At 38.7% G+C, this 23,845-nt stretch overlaps 1 protein-coding gene across 1 annotated transcript in view; it reads left to right on the top strand.

Moving 5' to 3' along the window:
- Positions 1–4,151: 4,151 nt before the first annotated feature.
- The window catches only part of LOC126382451 (macrophage mannose receptor 1-like), a 24,330-nt gene continuing 4,636 nt past the window's right edge, over positions 4,152–23,845 (top strand). Inside the window, exons 1-29 of the mRNA XM_050032324.1 lie at positions 4,152–4,282; positions 4,660–5,016; positions 5,232–5,402; positions 6,598–6,753; positions 6,932–7,042; positions 7,551–7,688; positions 7,813–7,992; positions 9,043–9,197; positions 9,906–10,019; positions 10,765–10,880; positions 11,070–11,218; positions 11,312–11,511; positions 13,260–13,378; positions 13,745–13,820; positions 13,939–14,092; positions 14,269–14,307; positions 15,872–16,035; positions 16,166–16,227; positions 16,722–16,822; positions 17,544–17,689; positions 18,531–18,636; positions 19,237–19,364; positions 19,488–19,514; positions 20,437–20,487; positions 20,581–20,683; positions 21,279–21,511; positions 22,192–22,357; positions 22,703–22,870; positions 22,960–23,076. Coding sequence (XP_049888281.1) covers positions 4,219–4,282; positions 4,660–5,016; positions 5,232–5,402; positions 6,598–6,753; positions 6,932–7,042; positions 7,551–7,688; positions 7,813–7,992; positions 9,043–9,197; positions 9,906–10,019; positions 10,765–10,880; positions 11,070–11,218; positions 11,312–11,511; positions 13,260–13,378; positions 13,745–13,820; positions 13,939–14,092; positions 14,269–14,307; positions 15,872–16,035; positions 16,166–16,227; positions 16,722–16,822; positions 17,544–17,689; positions 18,531–18,636; positions 19,237–19,364; positions 19,488–19,514; positions 20,437–20,487; positions 20,581–20,683; positions 21,279–21,511; positions 22,192–22,357; positions 22,703–22,870; positions 22,960–23,076 — 3,871 coding nt within the window. The 5' untranslated portion in view covers positions 4,152–4,218. The remainder of the gene's footprint in view (positions 4,283–4,659; positions 5,017–5,231; positions 5,403–6,597; positions 6,754–6,931; positions 7,043–7,550; positions 7,689–7,812; positions 7,993–9,042; positions 9,198–9,905; positions 10,020–10,764; positions 10,881–11,069; positions 11,219–11,311; positions 11,512–13,259; positions 13,379–13,744; positions 13,821–13,938; positions 14,093–14,268; positions 14,308–15,871; positions 16,036–16,165; positions 16,228–16,721; positions 16,823–17,543; positions 17,690–18,530; positions 18,637–19,236; positions 19,365–19,487; positions 19,515–20,436; positions 20,488–20,580; positions 20,684–21,278; positions 21,512–22,191; positions 22,358–22,702; positions 22,871–22,959; positions 23,077–23,845) is intronic.

The raw sequence follows: 23,845 nt of genomic DNA, 5'->3' as shown, positions 1-23,845 counted from the left end.
TACATATATATATATATATATATATATATACGTATGGCACAAGCGTGTAAATTAACAGTCCCTTTATTCCAAAAGTGGCAAAGAAAGCAAGGGAAGAACATTTAATAAAGCCCTGGAGGGCGGGAGTGGATGAACCTGGTTAAAGAGTACCCACCGGGGCGGGACGCTCTAAAACTAAAGCAAGCGTGCCCACAAGAAGGCAGGGATCATTTCATTGGTCAACAGTAAATCTGGCATTTTATTGGTTGGAGGATTTTGACAGGGTTGTTGTTGTGTCCAGGCGCAAGGCAGAAATCTGAGAGCAGAAATTCCGCGAGCGCACAGAAACAGTTTGAGCGCGAGGAGAAAAGCCGAAGCTCGAGCAGGAAATCTGTGCAAGCAACATGGTATCTGAGTGCGAGCACACAGTTTGAGCAGAAACAGAGAAGATCCAAGCGCAAGCAGAGGCTATTTGAGTGCAAGGGCAGGGTTTTTGAACGTGAAATCAATAAATAATGCTCTCAAACTGATAGACCACTGTCTTGAATAAAGATAGGAATAAAGCTCGATAACTTCCTTTCTTAGGTGATAATATAAACATGTGTCTTTGTGTCATATTTTCTTACTTGCTGTCAACCTGATTTACCACAGAGTTGTTCAGCTGACTCTTCATTATAGCTAAAATGCAGCTCAAGTGCTGAGTGTTACCATAGCACCCATTGAACAAGAAATTCCACGAAACACACTTAACACTAATCCACGTCCAGAGGAAAATGTAATGATTCTGAGTATTTACACAAGTTGCAGTCAGTTCCTGTGAAGTTCACATTTGCTTACAGAGAAAACCAGACTGTCAGCATTAAAACAACTTCCTTTTTCTAAATGTTGTGCAATAGTTTACCAAAAAGTTCTCTAGATTCCACATAAATTGGAGTTTCATGACACTCACACTAATATCCCCCTTCAACATTTTTTTGTCAAAAAGCACTTTTTGGCATTACTCTTGTATTACTATCTATTTACATTTTACAGAAATGGATCCCCATTAGGGGATTTTTTTTCGTTGATGGCTGTTTCAGCCTTTTGTGATTTGCCTATTTTTTTATTTTTTAGATATTTTTTGGGGCATTTTTGCCTGTAATGGACAGGACAGGCATGCATGAAAGGGGGAGAAAGAGAGGGGGGATAACATGCAGCAAAGGGCTACAGGCTGGACTTGAACCTGGGCCGCTGCGGCAACAGCCTTGTACATAGGGCGCCAAAACTCAACTTCAAAACTGTCCTCACACACAATCTATCATTAACACACACTACATGACTGTACATGAATACCCAATTGCCAGAGGAAACTCAATAAAGTTTACTGAGCATCAGCATCATCTTGTCTCAGGTCTGGGTCAGAGCATAATGTCTCATCACAAATTTTGTTTGGTCTTGACAGGCAGCGTGGGAAAACACCTTTGCGTGCCTTCTTCAACCCACCCACCTTCTTCAATAAACTCCACAGACACATCACCCCTGGCGTCCATCATTGGTGGAAATGCTGATGCTGTCAGTTCATTGGAAGACTATCTGGTCTTTAACTAATCGGGTCTAAATTTCCCTCAAACTAATGGGGTTATTGTTACTATAATCACTATATTCACAAGGGCAGTCCCTGCTCAGCTCTGAAGTCTGTGCCTTCCTCCAATAGATGGACCCTCTCTGTTACTGGCCTTTGGTCATTCATCACTGTGATACAGTAAAAACTACACTGAGTGAAGGGATTCAATCTATATGCACTACAACATTACATGTATCTTGGTAACAACAAGGCAAATGACCAGTTTTCCCTAGTGAAAGTATGGACAGTGGATACAGTTCCGCTTGGGATGCAATGATTGTCCAGCTGCTCATGTAAGAGCACATGATGAACAAGGGTGATACAAAGTTTTGTCTTTGTTGTTGTTTTCCTCTTCCTCTCTGTTTTCATGCAAGTTCTGCATTTCACATTCTAAGTATCATTTTGTTGTATAGATTGGATTGGAACAGGCCTCAAGGCCCTGTTTATTGACATGTGCAGTTGTGACTGGTGTGTCAACAATTTTGAGGCTTAGTGTTTACATGTGGAGAAAGGTTTGGTACTTGAGTTTAGGTCGTGATGACTTGAGTTAGATATTTTGAGAGCATGTGTTTTCTGAAAACACAATGCTATGAATGATTTACTTGGCTACGTAAGTGTATGTTTTGCAGAGAGAGTTTTGAATATTGAAACGTGTGAAAACAGGTGTTTAAAGTTTCTTTTGGTAGATAGGGTTACAGTTTGGGTTGTTAAGTTAATAGGCTTGTTTGTACTGTGTAAGCAGTCTATAAAAACTAACATATCAGAATTTTATTTTTAAATATCATGGTTATTGTCAGGTTGTTTATTGGGACGCCCCTATATCACAGTAACAAACAAGGAAAATTACCTGTTTTCCCTTCTGAAAGTACGGACGATGGATGGAAGCCTGTAACAGCTAAGGTTGGGTTGCATTGGCCATTGGCTCTCCAGCTTATCTTGTATACGTCGAGGGGCACATTATGAACTAGGGTGGGAAAGAAGTTTCGATTTCTTACTTACACAGTGCTGATTGATTCATTTATCAACTTTTGTGTTAGATTTGCGCAATTAGCTTTGAATATTAAAACGTGGAGACAGGCGGAAGGTGTTTATAGTTCCGGGAAATGGGTTTATCTTGTCGTAAAAAGAGCGATGCCTGCGAACTAGTTCAGGCAGTCAACTCGAGCAGCACTGATTCATACACACATCATACGTCACTCCCCATATGTCATCTACAAAACACGCCCTCCTAATTTGGTGGTCTATTTAAGCTGCGAAATCTTCCCAGCTCTTCCTTTGCATTGTGTATGCTGCTGCTGTCCTGCATCAGTACTGCCACTCCCTCTTTCAGCCCCACCTCCATCCCATCATCCACCTGCAGGCTCCGGCTAGGGGGGAAAATATTTAATCATCACTTCCCAAATCTAATGTAAACATATTGACAGGGAACAATGAGGCCTGAGTCTAGATGCCAAACATCAGTTTATAACGCGGCTGGACAGCACCATACGCTGGTGGCGGAGTCATACTGAAACGCTGCGGTAACAACATAATATAAGGAGCTAGAAAGTTCCTATAGGGTGGGCAGGTGGATCCTTGAGGGCTGGTGGATCCAACAGACCCTGGACTTTCACCTGGGAGCTTTGTGTTTGGTGCCCCTATGAATGTAGAGTCAAACCATGATGTTTTTTCCGAACCCAACCACATGCTTTTGTTGCCTAAACATAACCATATGCTCTTGTTGACATCCCGCTGTTGGTAGTGATGTCCTGGAACGTCAACAGCACATGCAGAAGACTTCCTTGCACATAATATTTCGATGTGAAAGTCCACTGCCAACGTGGCGATATGTGACAATTTGGGATGAGAATCATGTTGTTTCCCCAGTTTAAGACCTAGCTAAGAGAACTGATGGGAGATTCACAAAAAGAGATTGACATACAAACTATCAATCTTCGTTGTGGATACAGGAACCCTATGTGACAACACATTAGGAACCAAGACACACCTCCCACTTATAAATAATGCTCCTTGTAACCCTTTTAATGTTTTATGTATTTTGTTACATCTTGTTATTGTTTTTTTATTATTTCTTTCTATTTTTATTTTCTTCATTTGTGGGAGGTGGGCATGGTTTATGTCCCTTTTTGTATTTTGTCTACCTAGTTATAGTATGTTAAAAACTATTGGTTACCTTCATGGAAAAAAATGGTGGTCTTAGGTATTAATAAACAATCAAAAGGTAAAGTAAATCTATGTGAACATCTTTCCCATTTTCTGGCATTGAAGAGCACACTTGGTATTGGCACTTCTTGTTTGCCACAATTTATTGTAAAATAACACACACCCATGTAAGTAATATGTATCTGCCTGTAGCAGGACTTCTGGGAAAACAATGTCTGTAATGACACACCCATGCATGCAAATACCAGCAATTACAGCAAAAAAAAAAAAAAAAAAAAAAAAAGTGGTTGTGATCAATTGTCCCTCCCTGTTCACAAGAAATAGTTGACAGTTGTTTCTAAGATATGATGCTGATTCACTGAGAGTTTTTAAAATCACCTGCTTTCCACAATTATTCACACAACTTTAAAATCCTCTGTGAGAAATGCATGGATAAAATCTTCAGCTGAAGACATCTCAAAAGAATATCAACAATGAAGATAGCTTGTACAACCTTTGTGCTCCTCATCCTAACGCTCCAGTGTTTGGCTTTAGATGGTACAGTATTACAACTTTACTTTAATGTCAAGCTTTCTGTGGGGTTTTTATAGAGCAGGTGTGTCATGAACATTGGTCTATATACCCAACTCTATGCAAGACGGTTATCCTTATAATGTGTTGCATGTGTTATCCTATGTTTTCAGATTTGTTACAGTTCATTATTGAGGTGATTGTGATTCTTATTTTGCTTGCTTATTACATTTCAGTTTATTCTGTAAATACTAGTCTGTAATATTGTCCATGTAATGTAAAATCCAATTTTACACAACTGAAACAACCTCAATGATTGACTGTCGAAAGTTAAACAGCTGTTCAGAGGATTTCCTGATATAAACACAACTGTGTACTAATTCTTTAATAATCTTTTTCATCAGATTCAGCATTTAAACTAACGAACAAAGACACTGGTTTTTGTTTGGTTAAGAGACATGACTTCTGCTATTACATACGCTGGACAACTGGGGACAGACTTCTGGTTCTCTGGCTCAATAAGTGCCTGGGAGTCCAAGGGAAAAGTGTGGGGAGTGAAGTAAGCCTTTACGACTGTGACGAAAACAGCGACCTCCAAAAGTGGGAATGCAAGAATGGAACAGCACTCGCTCTACAAGGCCAGCAGCTCTACATTGAGCTCACTGCAGATAACACAGCAGTTCTCTCCAGAACAATAGGACCCAATAACCACCTCACAATTGAAGGGACGTCCAGCAGTGCTTGTACAAGAACATACAGAGGTACTGTATAAAGCAGTATTGTTTGACCACGGTAATTCCTGACCACAGATTACTATGCTAATTCTTTGTAAATCTTTAGATGAATTATAATATATTTTCATTCCACATTTTAATTATTTTGCATTGTAAGTGGTGAGGTAATGTGTAATATTTTGATAAATGATGTTCTCAAAATACTCAAAATATTTCTTGTTTTGTTCTTTTCGTCCTTTCAGAACTTTACACCATTGGGGGAAATGCAAATGGTAGGGTCTGCATGTTTCCCTTTCTGTACAAAAACCAGTGGTACACAGAATGCACAATGTACGACTCCTCAGGAAGCCAACCTTGGTGTGCAGTTCAAACTAAATTTGAAAATCAACTCTGGGGCTTCTGCCCGACTAACAGTGAGTATTGCCTCTTTTATTTTACTGCAACGAGAGAATGGTTACAATGCATGATTTTAAAAGTGTACACTGATTTACAATTAGTTGGATAATGAAGGCTGTTAGGGTTATAATAGGCAGGGCATTATATGATATTTGACCTATCACTAGGTTAAATTCAAGTCAGCTTCTAATATTCAATGTAAACAATAAGGCACAAATGTGCAACTTGAGGTTACATTAAAAAAGGCTGTGCGGCTTAATATCCCAGAAGCTAATAAAAATACATGCCTTGTCTACATTTGACAGAACCATGGCACATTGCAGAGAGCAGGTCGAGTTCTCCTGCTGACAGGCACTGTATGTCAATTATAGATACAATGTTATTTTCAGGATGAATCTATTCTTAATAAGTAAACCACAGCCAAAAATCTTTGATCCATGCCAGTCATCTTTGTCTGTAGGCAAAGGCACAACAAATTAAGCTGCTTACTTAACTTATGATAGAAACACAAATATAAAGGATAAATGATCAAATGTGCAAGTCTGCCAAATTGGGTGGGCACAAGGCTGTGCTTCTGAAACGCTCCTGTTATGGTACGACACCATTCGGATGCAAAAAAATGTGCTATGATAAAAGATGGCGCTGAAGATACTAAAAATGGGGACTGATTTATCTTGTAATGTGCCTAACTTTAATGGATCATAAAATATTGTGTTTGGAATTAATCTGCAGATGCTCTGGTTCAAAATAAGACCACACTTTTCTATAGATGTCGGTTTTTGAGCCATGAAAATAGCCCAAAATATGCTCTGGAACAGACTCAATAAGTCTTGTTGTTTTTAGCTGAGCTAATGACGGCATCAAACAGTCAATAAAACAGGTTTTTCAACAAATGTGAATCACCGCAACCATCTGAGAGATCACTCAGCATTCAGTCATCAATGTACACAAAAAATATTAGGCTAACTGGTCTTGAAGTTTGCGAGATCGCTGCAGACAGTCACACACACACACACACACACACACACACGCACACACGCACGCACACACGCACACACATGCACACACGCACACACATGCACACACACACACACACACACACACACACACACACACGACCAAATGCATGATTCCCTCAGGTTTACTTCTGACAGACATAAAAACATTGCATTTTGAAATGCATTTACATACTTTTGCATGTATATTTCACAGCTAGAGAAAACTGGCACAAACACATAACAACAGGAGCATACTACCAGCTCAACACACAAGCAGCTCTGACTTGGGCCCAGGCTGAAGCCAGCTGCAAACAGCAGGTGGCCTCCCTGCTCAGTATCACCGATCCTCATGAGCAGGCTTACATCACAGGTAAGAAACTAATCTTAATGTATATATGTATATATATATATGCACACAATACACTATTACAATACACTAATTTACTACTTTAACACACTATGATGTTTGAGCCTCACTCCTTGTAATTTTATCATCTTTGTCCCTTGTGCCTTTTTGTTTTCAAACACTCACACAAACACACCTGCAGCGCTACTAGGAACAGGGGGCAATAAGCTGTGGACTGGGCTGAGCAAGAACCAAGAACATGGCTGGCACTGGTCCAGTGGGAAGCCTTACCGTTATCTGAACTGGGACTCAGGTAAGTTTATCTTCCACTTCAATACTGTGTGTTACTATTCTTAGAATGCTAAGATTGGGCAATTGTATATCCCATCTTTCCTTTATCATTTGTACTTTATGCACACCATGTTGTCAGTCAGCTGTAAAAGTGATTTTGTTTTGTTTAAAAACTTACAAACCACAGGAAGGGCTAAGGGTAATTAATGACCACATGCTATCTAAATATTATAACGTATGTATTCATTGATTACAAGAAGACATTTACATGCATGTATACACAAACTCAAATTAAATTAAGTTCCTATTTCTGCTTATATTCTTCTTTTTAATGTTTTTCTTTTTACTGTAGTTTGATACTACTAGCTTTGTAATACAATTATGGTGTGGGCCTACAAATGTGCTGAATTTATAATTATGTCATAGCAATGAATTTTGTTTAGGTGTCATAAATATAATGTGTGACTTTGAGAACTCTGACAAAACATCTGAGAACTGACTCTCCAAGTTTAACCATCGTGTTGCTTTAGGAAACCCACTGCCTTCTCCGGGACACAACTGCGCAATTGTTGATGGTGAGGTACAGTACTCCTGGCAAAGTTCAACATGCGAAAAGAAACGGGGGTACATCTGCTACAGTGAGGGATCTGTGACTACTCCTACTCAAGGTAAAGAAAAATACCAATTTTATTCTTTTCTATTTCCACAGTTTACTGTATTAATATATTGTCTTTGGTTAATTGTATGATATCAGTTACAAAGTACTTACATGTTTCTTTTTTTTATGATCAGCTACCGAGACAGGATTTTGTTCAAGCCCGTGGATTCCCTACAATGGCCACTGCTTCCACCTTCATCGTGATCAGCAAACATGGTCTAATGCTCAGAAAGCGTGTCGCAAAGAAGAAGGGGACCTAGTGAGCATCCACAACGTGGAGGACCAAAGCTTTGTCATCTCTCAACTTGGCTATGGTGCGTGAGGACCTTAACTGTAAACATGTGTTGCCTATAAAACAGATAATAACATTTCACAACTAAAATGTGTGTCACACGTCTACAGACGGGCACCTTTTCTCGAAATGTTGTTGAACTCCAATAGCGATGGCTAGCCTTGAGTCTCCATTGCTAAGCTAGCTCCAAATTCAAAAAAGGAAATGCCTAACAGGAAAATAGAGAAATCAATAGTGCATGGACAGATTTGTCTCCAATCATCACCAACACTGCAAAGTTCAATCAATTTCAATCAATCAATTTTATTTATAAAGCCCAATATCACAAATTACAATTTGCCTCACAGGGCTTTACAGCATACGACATCCCTCTGTCCTTATGACCCTCGCAGCGGATAAGGAAAAACTCCCCAAAAAAAACCCTTTAACGGGGAAGTTAGAGTATCAAATCATAAATTGCATCTAACGTTTATTATTCTTATTGAGTAATCCGCCTATTAGTTTCTCAATTAATGGCTTTGTCAATAAAATGTCACAAAATTGTCAAACATGCTCTGTGTAATTTAACAGAGCCCAAGGTGACATCTTCAAATGTATGTTCTATGCGACCAACAGGCAAAAATCCAAAGCTATTCAGGTTATTATTATGTATGACAAAGAAAAGCATCAAATCCTCACAGTGAATAAGCATAATTAACTAATTAGCAAACATTGTCTTTTTTTGCTTAAAGAACACTAATTATTTATTAAATCAAAATAGTTGCCAATTAGTTTACTGCTGATTGACCAATCTTAATTGACTAATTGTTGTAGCTCCACTGTTGAGCTGTCTTGTTTTTAATCCTGTGGCATTGTGTAATCACTTTTTTTTCCTTCAGAGAAAGCAGCGTGCCTTGATTATTTTAGGGTTAGGGTAGGGGGGTTAGCAATGATGTCACAATGATGGTTGACGATAGTCTACAACTGACACACAAAATATTGGACAAGTATAACAAGTTAAGCAGAGCTCCACAATAAAGATATAAGAGGCAGATGAGGGAAAGTTCTCTCTTTTTTCTGTCCATGTCTGCAGCATCCACGGATGAACTTTGGATTGGACTGAATGACATAAAGACAGAGAGACTGTTTGACTGGAGTGACCACTCTACTGTCAGCTTCACCAGCTGGGAATCTGGAAAACCTGCTATCTTTACTGACAACGAAGACTGTGTTCTCATCAGGGGAGAGGTAAGGAGCACTATGTGGCTATGGTACATATCCTAGCCTCTTGTAAAATATCATTATTAGTCCAATGATGAAAACCAACCTGCTTCAAAGCAAAGCAGTTAAGTATGCAGCAGTGTATCACACTTTATGGTATATGGAAACTTCAGCACACACACTTTTGCGTATTTTTTCTCCAGGGCTGTTTTGAGATAGGTTCTTTAGGTCCAATCAAGGGAAATGCTACAGCATACAATGATATTTTACAAGAGCTTCCAACTATGTGGCAACAGTCTGGGTAGGGCTGTTTCCTGTTTCAACACCATAACGTCCTTGTGTACAAGACAAGAAAAAAAGCATGATTTTCCTGAATTTGGTGTGGAAGAACTTGTCCAACATGCCTGCACAAAACCCTGACCTCAGATCCATTAAATTAAAGCACAGAATGCAAGCCAGCTGAATGCTCTTGTAACTAAATGGGTCAAAATTACTGTTGCGAGTGAAGGCTGTTATAGTAGCATTTTAATATCTGTGATTCTGGAATAAGATGTTAAACAATCACAAATGGGTGTAATGTTTGAGTGTCTACATATTTGCTTAGTTTAATATAAATTTTCTGTACTCTAAGTCTATGTATCTATGCTAATAGATTTATACACATTCAAGATGATGGGCTTTTTTATTTGTTTGACGACACATAGATAAACATTTTACCATGCTTCCTTGTGTCAGAATGGGAACTGGGCTGACCGCGCATGCAACGAGAAACATGGTTTCATTTGTATGAAGACGAGTGCCTCTGAACCCTCTGGAGATGAAGTGGACCTGAATATTGGCTGCAAAACTGTGCGTGAACTTTACTTCTTCTCACATACGAATGCATGTTGCTGGTTTTTATGGTTTATTTCCCAAACTTAAACCCTAAGGTGTTACCATACAGGGCTGGGTACTGTAACTAAAACTTTCTGATGGTCAATTTGTGTCCACTGGAGGAAGCATTAGCAGTCAAGTACAGAAAGTTGGATACAAATGCTTGATTACACTCTTGGTCTTGTTTCTTTTATACTGCATTTTGCGAAAGTTGTTGAGAAAGGACAATATTCATTTGAAAGTAATGTAACTGCTGATATTAAGCGACAGCTTCACAACCCAACCTCTACTTCTCATAGCTTCAATCTGGCCTGTAATTCATAAAGGGACACAATTTAAACAAGATCAGCAGATGCAGGAGAAATGTCTTGTATGCACATTACATAATACTGAATAATGCAACAAATCTTGCTAAAATGCCTTCTTGATATTTAAATTACTGGATTGTTAAACAGCGAGGTTAAGCCATGTGAAATGTAGTCTCATGAATACACACTGGGTAAGAAGCTTTTGACAAATAAGAAAATACTTATTGTAAAGTGAAGATCTCTCAACATGAAATAATCAGTGAAATTAATAAGCAACCCTATAAGATCCCTGAGGATATATTATGGTCATTTTGTTTTGTTTAGCTTTTGTTTTGTGCAAGTGTATTAATAACCCTAAATAATGACAACAACTTAATGATATTTAACCTCTTTTTTGCTTTCCAAAAATTCAGGGGTGGAAAAAACATGGCTCCTATTGCTACTTTGTAGGAACACAGACAAAGACATTTGATGAAGCCAAGGATGACTGCAAGGCCTCAGATTCCTACTTAGCTGATGTGTCAAATGGGTAAAAACAATTATTTTGACTCCAAATATTTTTGAACATACTGAAATTGAGCAACCTAGACTTTGGAAGCTTAGATGCAAAGGGGGTTTTTTAGAGCTTGCAAACAAAACTCAAACAAAAGTCTTTGATGCTGTACATCATTCAATGTTAAAAGAATTCCTGCAATCTGAATTGTGTAAATTATTCCAGGGTGGATAATGCCTTCCTTGTTAGCTTGGTGGGGATGAGACCAGAGAAATACTTCTGGCTAGGCCTCTCAAACCTGAGACACATTGATTATTTTTCATGGACCAACACAGAGTCAGTGAGGTTCACTCACTGGAACACTGGAATGCCAGGTATCTTAAGATTTTTAACTCTAGCCTACTGTAAAAAAAGCCAAAAGTGGCTTCACACTTGACAGTTTACAATTTCTCCCCCGACAATGCAAGGTCAGCAACAGGGCTGTGTTGCCATGACAACTGGAGTTTTTGCTGGTCTCTGGGATGTGCTGCCCTGCACCAATAAGGAGAAATACATCTGCAAACACCTGGCAGAGGGGGCAGTTGCAACCCATGTACCACCAACGGTTCCTCCTCCCAAGTGTGCCGACGGCTGGACTCGAATACCAACAAGAAACTTCTGCTATAAGGTAAAATCCAACACCACTTAACATGAGTGAAACATATACACCTGCATTCCTTATGTATTTGCAAACTGACTTCTGTGTTTGAACTTAATGAGTCCAGTGAAAGTTTCGACTGAAGGTTTTCCTCACCAATACACAAAATTATGCTTTATCACAGGCTGGTTAAGGTGCAACATGACATGTAACTGCTTATCTTCTTAAAAGGTTGTGGGAGGCTAGAGACTAGATGACACTGAGCGAGAATCAGGGTAAACCCTGGACAGGTCGCCAACCTATCACAGGGGTGACATATAAAGACAGACAACCATTCGCACACACATTCACACCTATGAGAAATTAAAATTCTTAAGCCTGAGACTATTTTTTGAAAAATATATCATTAGCTTCTGTTTTACTTAAAAATTTGCAAATGATTGGGGTGAGCAAGTGCAACATGCAGCTGGTGTGGTAGTGGATATAATCGAAAAGAAAAAAAATTAAAATCACAATCAGTCACCTCACAAAATAAAATAACAGGAGATGACAATATTAATGGGACTTGCTGCCTACTAGTGTTGTAGTATTCGAGACTGCAACTGCATTTATACTCGGTCTTGTCCCAGTCTCCGACAAAAACAACTCACGATTTTATTTCAAGACTGGTCAAGGCCCCAACTGTTGGGATATCACTTAATTGCCTGCGCAATAAATTAGTGTTGAATAAAGATGGTTACATTGACTTCAAAATTCCCCACACATAAAATTCACCTCTGTAATGCCTTTTGATTATTTTATCAAGACATTTTCATGGTACTCTTGTAGGTACACACATGTATACAGTATGGCAATAAAAGAGCTCAAAGAAGAGGCATGTACAAATATTTTCTGTGGGTGGCTTTATGGGAATGTGGATCATTCAGATCACTTGAAGGAGTACCTATGAATGGGATGTTCCACATGTTATCATAAGTGTGCCAAGCAGTGTGAGACTCACACGGGTCTCGTCTTGGTCTTTTCTTGGTCTCAGCTCCTCAAAGTCTTGGCCTTGTCTGGGTCTCCATAGTACTCTGGTCTTGGTCACAACTTGGTCTCGGTTGAGGTGCTTTTAATTACAATACTGCTGTCCACCCTATCAACTCCAAACAGTTACACCGTCACCATGACAAAGCACAGACAATGACAAGAGTAGCTCTGTACTGAGAGATGAGGGACCCACACTTATTGTGGGGGTTATTCTAACAGATCACACACACACACACACACCTGTCTTTAGCTCAGATGATTAGCTGGTTAACTGATTACTTAATCAACAGAAAATTAATCTTGCTGCTATACATCATATTGCCGCTTGTCAAACATGAGTTTTGCCATTCTCAGTCTTCTGGGATTGTAAACCTGGTACCTTTAGCATTTGTTATTGTTTGGTTAGGCAAGAGTTGGTCTGACAGACCAAGCTGTTTAAAATGTCAACACTGACTTTAGGAAATGATGATGATTCACCAAAAATTGATTATACAATAAAATACACAAACATTAATCAAAAATAAAAAACAAGTGACAGCCTTAAATCATACCCATGTGAAGCTCTGTCATGCACACACTGAAAGAAAATACCTAACACACAACTAAACACAACCACAGTGCACCTCATCAACCTCTGTATGTAGTTGTGTCTTTGGAGGCAATAAAATACATATTCCTACATCAGGCTCAGGGTACAGTGAAACTACCAAACCTTTAATCATAGTTGAACTTCTTGCCTTTTGTTTAAGCTTTTTCCAGAGTCAAAGTCGGACTGGAAGACCTGGTATGAGGCCAGAGATTACTGCAAGGCCATCGGAGGAGACCTGCTCAGTATCCACAACAAACTTGAGCTAATGGTTGGACATCGGTACAGTATAACCTGGTTTCATACAATTAGGGCTGCAATTGACAAAATCTTCCCATTGCATTAAGAAGGAGACCACTGTCATTCTTTGGAGATGCTGTAAAATCCCTCTTTTGTCAAATATGGTATCAGGTGATAAGCATGATCATTGGCAGAAAATCTTGTTAAGGTATACTAAACAGCCCATTACAAAATTAAGATTCAAGGATTCATAAAAGCACAGAACTGGTAGCACAAGATAAAGACTGGCTAGTACAGAACTGGGACAGTGCATCATCACATAACAATGAAATTAGGCAAAAGTGTATTCTTAAAACATTTTACACAGGTTGCACATAAATCATTAATATAAGTTGGTCCATCATACAGGTATGGTCAAAATGCGTGGATTGGACTTAATGCCCCTGACCCAGCCACCGGTTATATATGGAGCGATAGATCCCCGGTGAGTTAACAGGTTTCTCTTTCTATAGGAGATGAGTACATTAATTTGAGTTTCATTCAATTAAATGGAAATCACTCCATTTATCTCTGTATGTTCAATCATTTGCTTTTGTTTGCAGGTAAACTTCCAACACTGGAAAGAAGGAGAGCCAAACAATAAAAACAATGTGGAGGCTTGTGCTGAATTCAGTCTATATGAGCAAACTTGGAGCGGGTCCTGGAATGATGTACAGTGTGAGAAGTACAATAAATGGCTGTGTCAGATCCGTGCAGGTAAAGAGTGGTCATTTGGTTACATGGATTCCAAGGAAAAGTGTGTAATTCTTTTGTGGCATTTGTTGAGAATCGAGTGAGCAAGGTTACTTTTTTCAGCACTGTCTTTCTCTCAGGTGTTCAGGTGTATGCAGTTAATACTCTATTCTGAAACATATTTATCAATGTTCATACAGGAGCAACTCCAAAGCCACCTCCAGAGCCTGTCACTCCTGGTAAGTGAGCCATTATGGATGCAACCACATAGGAATATGCTCTCATTTTTCTGCTTCATCATATGGATACAATCAGTAAATTTCATGTCCTTCAGTGCCCAAACGGAAATTTAAGTATAAAGAAGTAACCATCATCGTTCTGTTATTGGCTGATAGTGACCCTGACTAACAACCAAATAGCAGCCTGAAACACAAAGCCATTGAACTTTATTGCTAATGTCTCCTTCTTATCAACAAGCGACACATCTTGTGTTGCACTTTGTCTTGCTGAATGAGCTGTTTAGCTAGTCAGTCGTAGTACTTGATACTGAAACACTTAAAACGCTTAAGAAAATATCAAACATATTAATACATTTAACACAATTTTTTTATAGTACTGTTTCTGTTCTATGATCATTTTAATTCATAGAGGACTTTCATAACAGTGAAGGATTGGTTTATCAAAAACATATTTTCTTAATTACCTCTAGTAAAGATATTGCTCTCTGAGATTTGTGCCGCCACCCAAGTGAAATGTGAGAGCAGTTTCGTATGTGATGTTCCAGTCCAGTTGCCCGAAGACAATGTTTGCAATGTACATTTCTGCAAACCACAAATACATTAGATTTTAAGTTTTATATGTATAATATCAAGTTTTCTGAAATAACATAATAAGTATGCTGATTTTGTCATCAAGAGGTGGAAGGGATGTTTGAAGGATTGTCACCTCGGCAAGATGGCAATCAGTCTGCAGACCACTGTTTGAAATCAACAAACACCAACACTGGTTGTAATTTGGTGACCATTTGCAGCATTTCACATCTGTGTTTACGGCAAATGAGTGTATTTCACTGATCTGTCCCTGCTTTTCTAGTAGCTTTTGTGCCACCATGGGTGGTTTAAGCCTAAACATGACTTTTACAAACCATAACCAAATGTTTTTTGTGCCTAAACATAACCACAACCTTACCACAGCGTTTTTAAGAAATCTAAAGTTTCAACGTATCAGCCACAAAATAATGTAAAAATTGTAGTCATGGTTTGCAGAAATGTACAATGCGAACATTTTTTCTGACAACTGGGTTGGAAAAATTGAAAACTAAACTTAAAAACTTAGAAAAATCATCAACAATTTGTCCCTCAAACAACAATTTCTCGTGCACTTAAAGTATCAGCAGATATCACTGTGAATAGTTTGACAGTTCACATGGAAGCTGTTCAGTGATTCCCAGTCTTTTAACCAATCTCTCCTGACATTAACCAAGTACTTTTAGTTGCCTAAATCTAGCCATACCTTAACTATGCAGGTGGCATTCCACAAAACTCATATGAATTGTTCTTGTAACAGTCATATATGGGTTATTATGTAAGACAACTAAAGATTACTTCCTTTGTACTTCGAAGCATGAGGGCTCTGTGACATTACCCTGCTGCAGCTGTTCCTTGTCTATGGAGTGAACCTTATTTGCTGCATGCCTTTACATTTTAATCTGCCATCAGACATCATACAGAAAGCAACAGGAATAGAAAAATCGGAATTTGCACGTATACTGAAGCTATATAACATCTTTTTGACATGTTTCAGACCACAATAAGACAGCAGATGGGTGGCTAGAACTAAATGGGACTCAGTATTATATTAACAGGAAGAGAATGGCCATGGAAGATGCTCGCCAATTCTGCCAACAGAAGCATGGTGACCTGGTATCTATTGGCAGTGAATCTGAGAGTGTCTTTTTATGGAAACAGGTAAGCAGTGATATTTAAACATCATTACACAATCACAGCAATGACCAATCAAATACAATAATCATGGGATTTAATTTCTGCACAAACTAAATAATTGTTGCTTTTGACGTGTTCCCCTGTCTCTGTGTAGATATCCAGAAGTTACGGTACTTACTGGATAGGCCTGAAGGTAGACCTAAATGGAGCATTTGCGTGAGTATGAATTCAATGCAAAAAAACTGAAAAAGTTGGGGGAAAATTATTCAAATGAAATTAAAACAAATAAATAAAAAAAGAATTCCCAAGAAAAATTACATGGTTTGATGTATGAAATTTCTAAAACATAGGTTACATCACCAGTTAAAAATATGTTGATAAAATATCTGTAACTTTATTATTGAATTTGAAAAATAGGTCTTGTTGCAAGGTTGGCCTGATGGATAGAAGTGCCATGATGCAGATCTGAACTCAGTCAGTTTTAGGTGTCCTTCAGAAATACTGTATGCATTTTGGTTGGTTGCTGTAGTATCAGGTGCACAGGGATTTCCTTCCTTATTTTGTTTGTGAGATTTAGCCTGGAGGACAAACAAACATAATACAGTTCCAGCCTTTAGGCTTGAATCAGTATGTCATTATGCTAGTAATATATTTTCACAATGACTTTTTTTGAGACAAATTTTTAACAGATTTGTTTGTTTTACATTAAGTTGGATGGATGGTTCTCAAATGGTGTATCAAAGATGGGATGAAGGTCAGCCTGATTTCAAGAATTATGATGAGCAGTGTGTTGCCATGCAATATCATAATGGTGAGTAAACTTAGACATGATTCACCTTCACTGGCATTCATGCAAATGAATGATTAAAGAATTAGAAGTTCTAATCCTTAAGATTTCAGTCCTGATTGATTTGGCGACAACCTTGCATGATAACATCATGTGCAGTTACTACAGCAAACACTTGTTGAGCAGCTGACAGAAGGGAAGTGGTGTATCTTTTTACAGCACAGCCAAACAACTTCCCCTTGTTTTAATAAAGAAGCCAATCACAAATAGATGCAACCTCGATCCGAATGCACAGTGTGAGTAGTGTTCCACACAACATAAGTAAAACTGGCTACATTGCTGAGGAGTTGGAGGCCTGTTGTCTGTGGCTCTTTATCAAACAGCTCACCATGGCTGCCTTCTTTTCCCATTAATGACTTCTAAAAATTAAAATTGTTGTGCTGATAAAAAAATAAGCTAAAAATGGCTGTTGCCATGTTTTGTAGACATGCTTTTGATGAATGATTGCGTAAGAGATAATCATAGTGACAAATAATACATTGTATTTGCTGCATGCTTCACAATAAAAGCTATTAACTGTTTTGTCGGTTGAATGCTTTTAATGTGAATCAGCCGAGATTAAACTGCACTACAGACAAAATCTTAAGAATTACAACTCTGAACCCACATTTGATGTTAAATGAAAAATCAAAAGTAAATAGTATTGGCTAAAGTGTTCATTTTCATGTCTCGGTTTGTTTCACAGGATTCTGGCATGATTATAATTGTGGGCATGAGCACATGTCCATTTGTAAACGCAGCACTGGCTCACCAACAACCAACGGCACTGTGGCACCCACAGAGGCCCCTAAAGGTGGCTGCCCACCCAACTGGAAAAAATTGAACTCGAAGGTCAGGCGTCACTTTTGGCCTTTAACGTGTGTGTGTGTGTGTTGAATGAATGGAAAGAAATCTGACTCAGAACATAATTAAATTATCAGTACTTACAATGACATTGACCTTTGGTTTAACAGACAATGTTTTTAAAGGTCTAGTTTGGAGGATTTAGTGGCATCTAGCAGTGAGGGTGCAGATTGGAACCAACTGAAACTTCTCCCGTGTGCCAAGCATGTAGGATGTCTACGGTAGCCTAGGCAAAAATGCAAATGGCCCTGTTTAGAGCCAGCGTTTGGTTTGTCTATCCTGGGCTACTGTATAACATGGTGGACTCTGCGAAAGAGGACCCACTCTGTATGTAGATATAAACAGCTCATGTCTAGATATAAATGGTTCATGTCTCACAACTGAGACAACAAGAACACAATGATTCTTTTTCTCTGGTTACACTATTAAAACATAATTATGATTATATTCAATTTCTGCCAATATATCCCCCCAGTTTAAATCACAGCTTAAAACCCATCTGTTCAGACTTGCCTATCCGGTTTAATTTTCTGTCATGTATTTTATCTATTTTTAATGTTGTATTATTGGTATTTTTGTATGTTTTTATTGTAAGGTGTCCTTGGGTGCTCAGAAAGGCGCCAACAAATAAAATTTATTATTTATTATTATTAAATCCTACACACTGGACCTTTACACAGAGATCTTTTAGATTATGCATTTTTAGATGATGCTTTTCTGAGATGTCACATCAAGCTGTTTTGTCATGTCGTGAAATTGGGATTAATGTACTAACCAGGACAATTTTTGAATGACTGTATCAACCTAACATTCTTCACCTCTACTTTAGTGTTACAGCCTCATTACCGATCAGAAATTAACATGGGATGCAGCGAGAAAACAATGCAAAGCCATGGGTGGAAACTTGGCCTCTATTCCCTCAAGACACGTGGCAGGTTTGTCTCCTTTTTTTGTTTTGTTTTCTGGTAAATGATCCACCAATCTTCTTAACCTCTTCTCCTGTTCATGGTTACGTGGCCAGCTACATTTATTGCAGCACCCTGAGATGGCAGGTAACAAAGATAGTGTAGCCAAGACTACACTGGTTACTTATTTGTTTTGTATGTCTTGTGTATGTGACTACTGAATTAAATTGAGGAATTAATGGCAGTTGAGAGGCTGTAGGCTCAATTATCACCATATTACTAGAGTTTAAAAATGATCAAGTAACTGATGTTTATACAATGTAAGACAAATGTCAAGCTCTGCTAGCAACCTCTAGAGTACAAAACTAAACTGATCAGAACGAGCCAAATCCTTTGCCAGAGCTCTATGCTCTTGCTAATGAGACTAACTGTGAATGTCACTGATTTTTGTTTTCAGTTTGCAGAGTATAGTAGACCTACATGCATGAACCAGTGGTACTATACAGTGCACTTCCAAAAGTATAGAGCCAAACAGTCTACATATGTTGTGTTTTATATATATGTTAAACTGGAGGGGGGACAAAACTTCCAAGCAAATGTGACTCTTGAATCATTATGTTAAATTTTCAGTGTTTTTGACGACTCAAATGGTTGAAACACCCACGACAGACCTTTGGATTGGTTTTCGCAGTTCAGATTCAGCTGGATTTTATTGGACTGATGGGCAACCGAGGAGATATGTCAACTTGGAATTTGAAGTAAGTGAAGTGAATCTGAATGGTATTTTATGATGTGATAGGTGTGCAACTCGGTTGTGTGTAATTTGTGGATGTTTAAAAATGTGACACTGTCTTTCTCCATTGTCTTCTTCTCCATTTTAGAGACGCTACACTCTAGCTTCTTTTTGGGTAAGACCGAGGGTAAGGTGTTTAAATTTCTGTGTACAAGAATGTGGTATGCATAAAGTAGACACAATCTACAGTATATTCACTATTCTAAAGAGTAGGGCTGTAATGGCTCAGGTATTTGTGCATATCTGTCACAGTAAGGGGGTTACAGTTCAATACATGCAGCTGCATGCAGAATACACCATATGTAGACTGATGCACGTAATGCAGAACCAAAGTGTGCAAGTGTTAACTTTAAGCTGTATATGCTAGGACCATGTGCTGAGGTTAGCGCAACAAGACGATTGGCGTACGAGTAAGTCACACTACCATGAGCACAAATGAAATGCTGGAGCTGGGAGACCCACCTACGGGTTCCTGGTCAGCCACAACAGAGCAAGAGTTGTGTAGAGGATGAGGACCGTATGTCAGCTTTGCTGCACTGTTATAGGGTATATTAATGGAAAGCATATAGCATGCTAGGACACATTCTATTTATGTTATGTTATTAGAATAATAGATGCTTTTCAGTTTTAGAGTCTGTTGTGACCTGTTGCTTTTTGAGGAAGTGGTTGAATTTGTAGAGTGCAATATACAAGCGTTTGAAATATCCCTTCATTATAAGAATAGTTTACCGAACTTGCATGTGGGCGAAATGTTACCTCAGTCCCCAACAAGAGGATTTTGTCTGTCTTTGACACTTGCACTACTCTCTGCTTAAAATAAATAAAAAGACACATATTCTTATGCATTTGTTTTTTACCCCCTCTAATCCCTACCCCCAAACTAGAACCAAACTAAACCATGACTTCTAAATCGGGGTGTGATCCAGACTATCACTTCTGTGTACCATTGCACTCTTACTGAAGAGTCAATACATTTCTATAATTTATTACCATACTTTTTGAGTATTTATAGAATTTGAAATATGTTTACATTGCAGGGTTACAGAGATTATCAAAGATATTTTGAATTACGCAGGAGACAAAGAGAGGTATGTTTTTAACCCCCCTCCCTGCCTCTCTTTTTACATTGGATCCTGACACAGTTGTCTGTTCCTCACCATATTCTTTCCGTGCCTTCCCAGTTAAAGTGTGCTGTGATAAATACAAACCCTGCCCATGGCATTGGGACATGGATACCAAAGTCCTGCAATGACACCAATGGATTTGTCTGTCGTCGAAATGTTGGTGAGCCCATCTTCTGATCTTTCTCTTTGATAATGTGGTCTAAAAGGATTGGCATATTTTCTTACAATATTCATTTCATATTTCTTAAAGCATCTATAACCAATATTCTTACAAAAAAAATGTATTAAATGACAAAGCAATGCGACAATGTGAAAGGGGTTGTTCGCAGTGATGAACCTACAGATGATTATATCCTGAATCTGTGTCTTCTCTGCATTATGAAGTGTCACATTGAGTTTAAGGTCGTTCTTTAGCTGTCTGGTCTGTAAATTCACTGTTTTGGTTCACCATCTACTCACTACTACCACCATCTACTCATACTATTCAAACAGCAGAAAGACAAAGATAGCAACTAACTGGCGAACATAATAGAGCATTTAGCATCTGGAGAGCCAGATAACAGACCAAAAACAAAGTTAAGAGACAGTGAACATTAGACTTGCATTTTCCAGCTAGACAGACACACGACTTCAAATGAAAGCTCATGTTACTCTGTAAGTGATGGATGTGTGTATAATGTAAAATAAGGAAAAGCATAGATCGCCTTTAAGATGAATGGAAAAACTGAATTAACCTTATTTCTCACCCTAAACAGACCCATCTCTCCCAGACTCCCCTGAACCAACAACCTCTTTTGATTATGTCAAAATATTAAATGACTCTATCAAGGTTGTTAGTCAAAAAATGAACTGGGACGGAGCCATGAAGCACTGTGAAGGTGATGGTGCCAGACTGGCTAGTCTACGAAACAAGTGGACACAGACCTATGTTGAGCTGCTGGCTTTGACTCTCAAAGCCCCTTTGTGGATTGGACTGAACAAAGAAAAGGTACAGTTCTAAAAGCCTCTAAAATAGCACATAGCTAAGTAATACAGCTAGCTTCTGCTTGTAACTTATTTATAATTTTGAAAATGCATTTGTCTGTGACTAGCAGCAAAAACTCCTCATGAGGCAGCATCAATTTACCTTGAATCAGATCCATACGTGCCAACTAATACAGGAGAAAGCATCTTAAAACTTTTCAGCAATGTTGAGGACAAGCTGATTGTAAGACAGAAAGGTAGTAATCAGTATTTTTAGACTCTCTAAACTAAGAGTTTACAGGTAATGTCAACATGATAGGATCACCAACGTTTTTGCAGTTCATTCTGTGGGGAACATGAATATCTGTACAAAATTTAATTGCAATCCATCCACTGTGACAGTTGACATTTGACTCAAAATCACAAATGTCAACCATGACACAAGAGGAATCAGAGGATTAGCAAAATAAGTAGAATTCCTGCTCTGAAAACCATGAATGGTTGCACCAAATTTTATTACAATTTGTCCAATAGTTGATGCAATATTTCAGTCTGGACCACAGTGGTAGACTTCAGTTTATACAGCCATGCTGCTAAAATTGCTAAAAATGTTCACCGTTCATTGCTGTAAAAAAAAATCAGATTGCACATTATTTGAAGCTAAATAATAAAGCTGAATGCAGTCTGATCAATCTTTGCTTTCAGACCAGTGGGTATTTCAAATATATTGATGGCTGGCACATGAGCCTTTCTCAGTGGGGTGAAAATGAACCAAGCAGGAATCGATCTTGTGTCTACGTGGATGTGGATGGAAAATGGAAGACTAGTGACTGCATGCAGACCATGAATAGTGTTTGTATGAAGTCTACAGGTATGTCAAATCACAGACTAATGTTTATGTGAATAACTGAATGTCCAACTTATTCTATATACCAACATGTCTGAACTAAGACATTATCCCTTAAATGTCAAAACACGTCCTACGCTCATCTGTTTGGATCATTTTTTTAAGTATCAGATGGTTTTAAGTTAAAATTTTATCTCTGTTCAGAATGATAAATTAATGGGTTACACACTTTTACCTTTGTATGCTTTTAGATGTGACACTTTTCTTTTATAAAATAATAGAAGTGCCTATTTCAATGCACTGGATTTGAAACTATGAAACAATCTAATTAGTTGATCCCATTGTCATCACTGTCTCGCTCATTCACAGATGTGCCACCGACAGACATCACTGATTTTCCTGGAATTTGCCCTGAAGACCCAGATGAATCAGACATAGACAATATATACACCTGGCGACCATTTAAAGGATACTGTTACATATTTTTCACAAACAAAAGAAATTGGCCAGATGCAGCTGTAAGCTGTAGCAGACATGGTAAGTCCATTTTGTGGATGGTCTAAGATATTTTTGGGCACTATAATGCATGTATCTTTAAGTAAGGACTTGTCCTTTGTTTTGTGAAGGTGGATTACTAGCCAGTATTGAAGATCCCTCTGAGCAAGAATTCATTAAGAACACTGCAAATATATTTAAAGACAGCTACAGCAACTTCTGGATCGGCCTGTTTAAAACTCTCAAAGGTACAGTCACATTGTTTGTGCTTTCATGGAAAGTAACATTTAATTGTTATGCTTGGTGAACAACTAAATAAACAACATATATCTTACTATATAATGACGAAAACTCTGTCTGTGGGTGTGTGGGTCTGTCTGTCTGTTCCACGTTTTTCTCCTCACTGACTTGGTCAATCCATGTGAAATTTGGCACAGTGGTAGAGGGTCATGGGAGGATGTGAATGAAGCAATATTACATCAATTGGCCAAAGGGAGGACGCTATAGCAACCGACTGAAATTGCAAACTTTGAATGGGCATATCTCATGCCCCATATGTCGTAGAGACATGAAACTTTGCACAGAGATGCCTCTCCTCACGAGGAACAAATTTGCCTCAAGAACCAATAACTTCCAGTGATACAGATTTTCCGCCATTTTTAATTTTTTGAAAAACACTTAGGGCTCTAGTTTCCCGGCGCAGCGCAGGGTGGCGAACCCCGCGCAGAGCTAGTTTCGAGCAGCGCAACCCGAGGCGTGCTCAGTTTGGTAGTTTGGCAGACTGAGGTGCGCTGAGATGGGTGTGGCAGCGCAGCAGGGGGAGGTGTCAACAGATCCAGCTTGGCGCAGTGACAGTTTCATGCCAAAAGGCTTCGCCGAAGGTGCGCTAAAAGCTCGCCAGCTGAAACCAGGTCTACTGTCAGCGCAGGCGGAGCGCAGCCGGTGTAAGCCGAAGTTTGGCTGACCGGCGGACAGTGCGCACACGTCACCAAAACCTCACAGGCAGGTTTCCAGAAT

Source organism: Epinephelus moara, chromosome 21 (genome assembly GCF_006386435.1).
Source record: "Epinephelus moara isolate mb chromosome 21, YSFRI_EMoa_1.0, whole genome shotgun sequence".
Taxonomy (NCBI): domain Eukaryota; kingdom Metazoa; phylum Chordata; class Actinopteri; order Perciformes; family Serranidae; genus Epinephelus; species Epinephelus moara.
The sequence above is the reverse complement of the archived record's forward strand: the minus strand, read 5'-3'. Positions and strand labels throughout refer to the sequence as shown.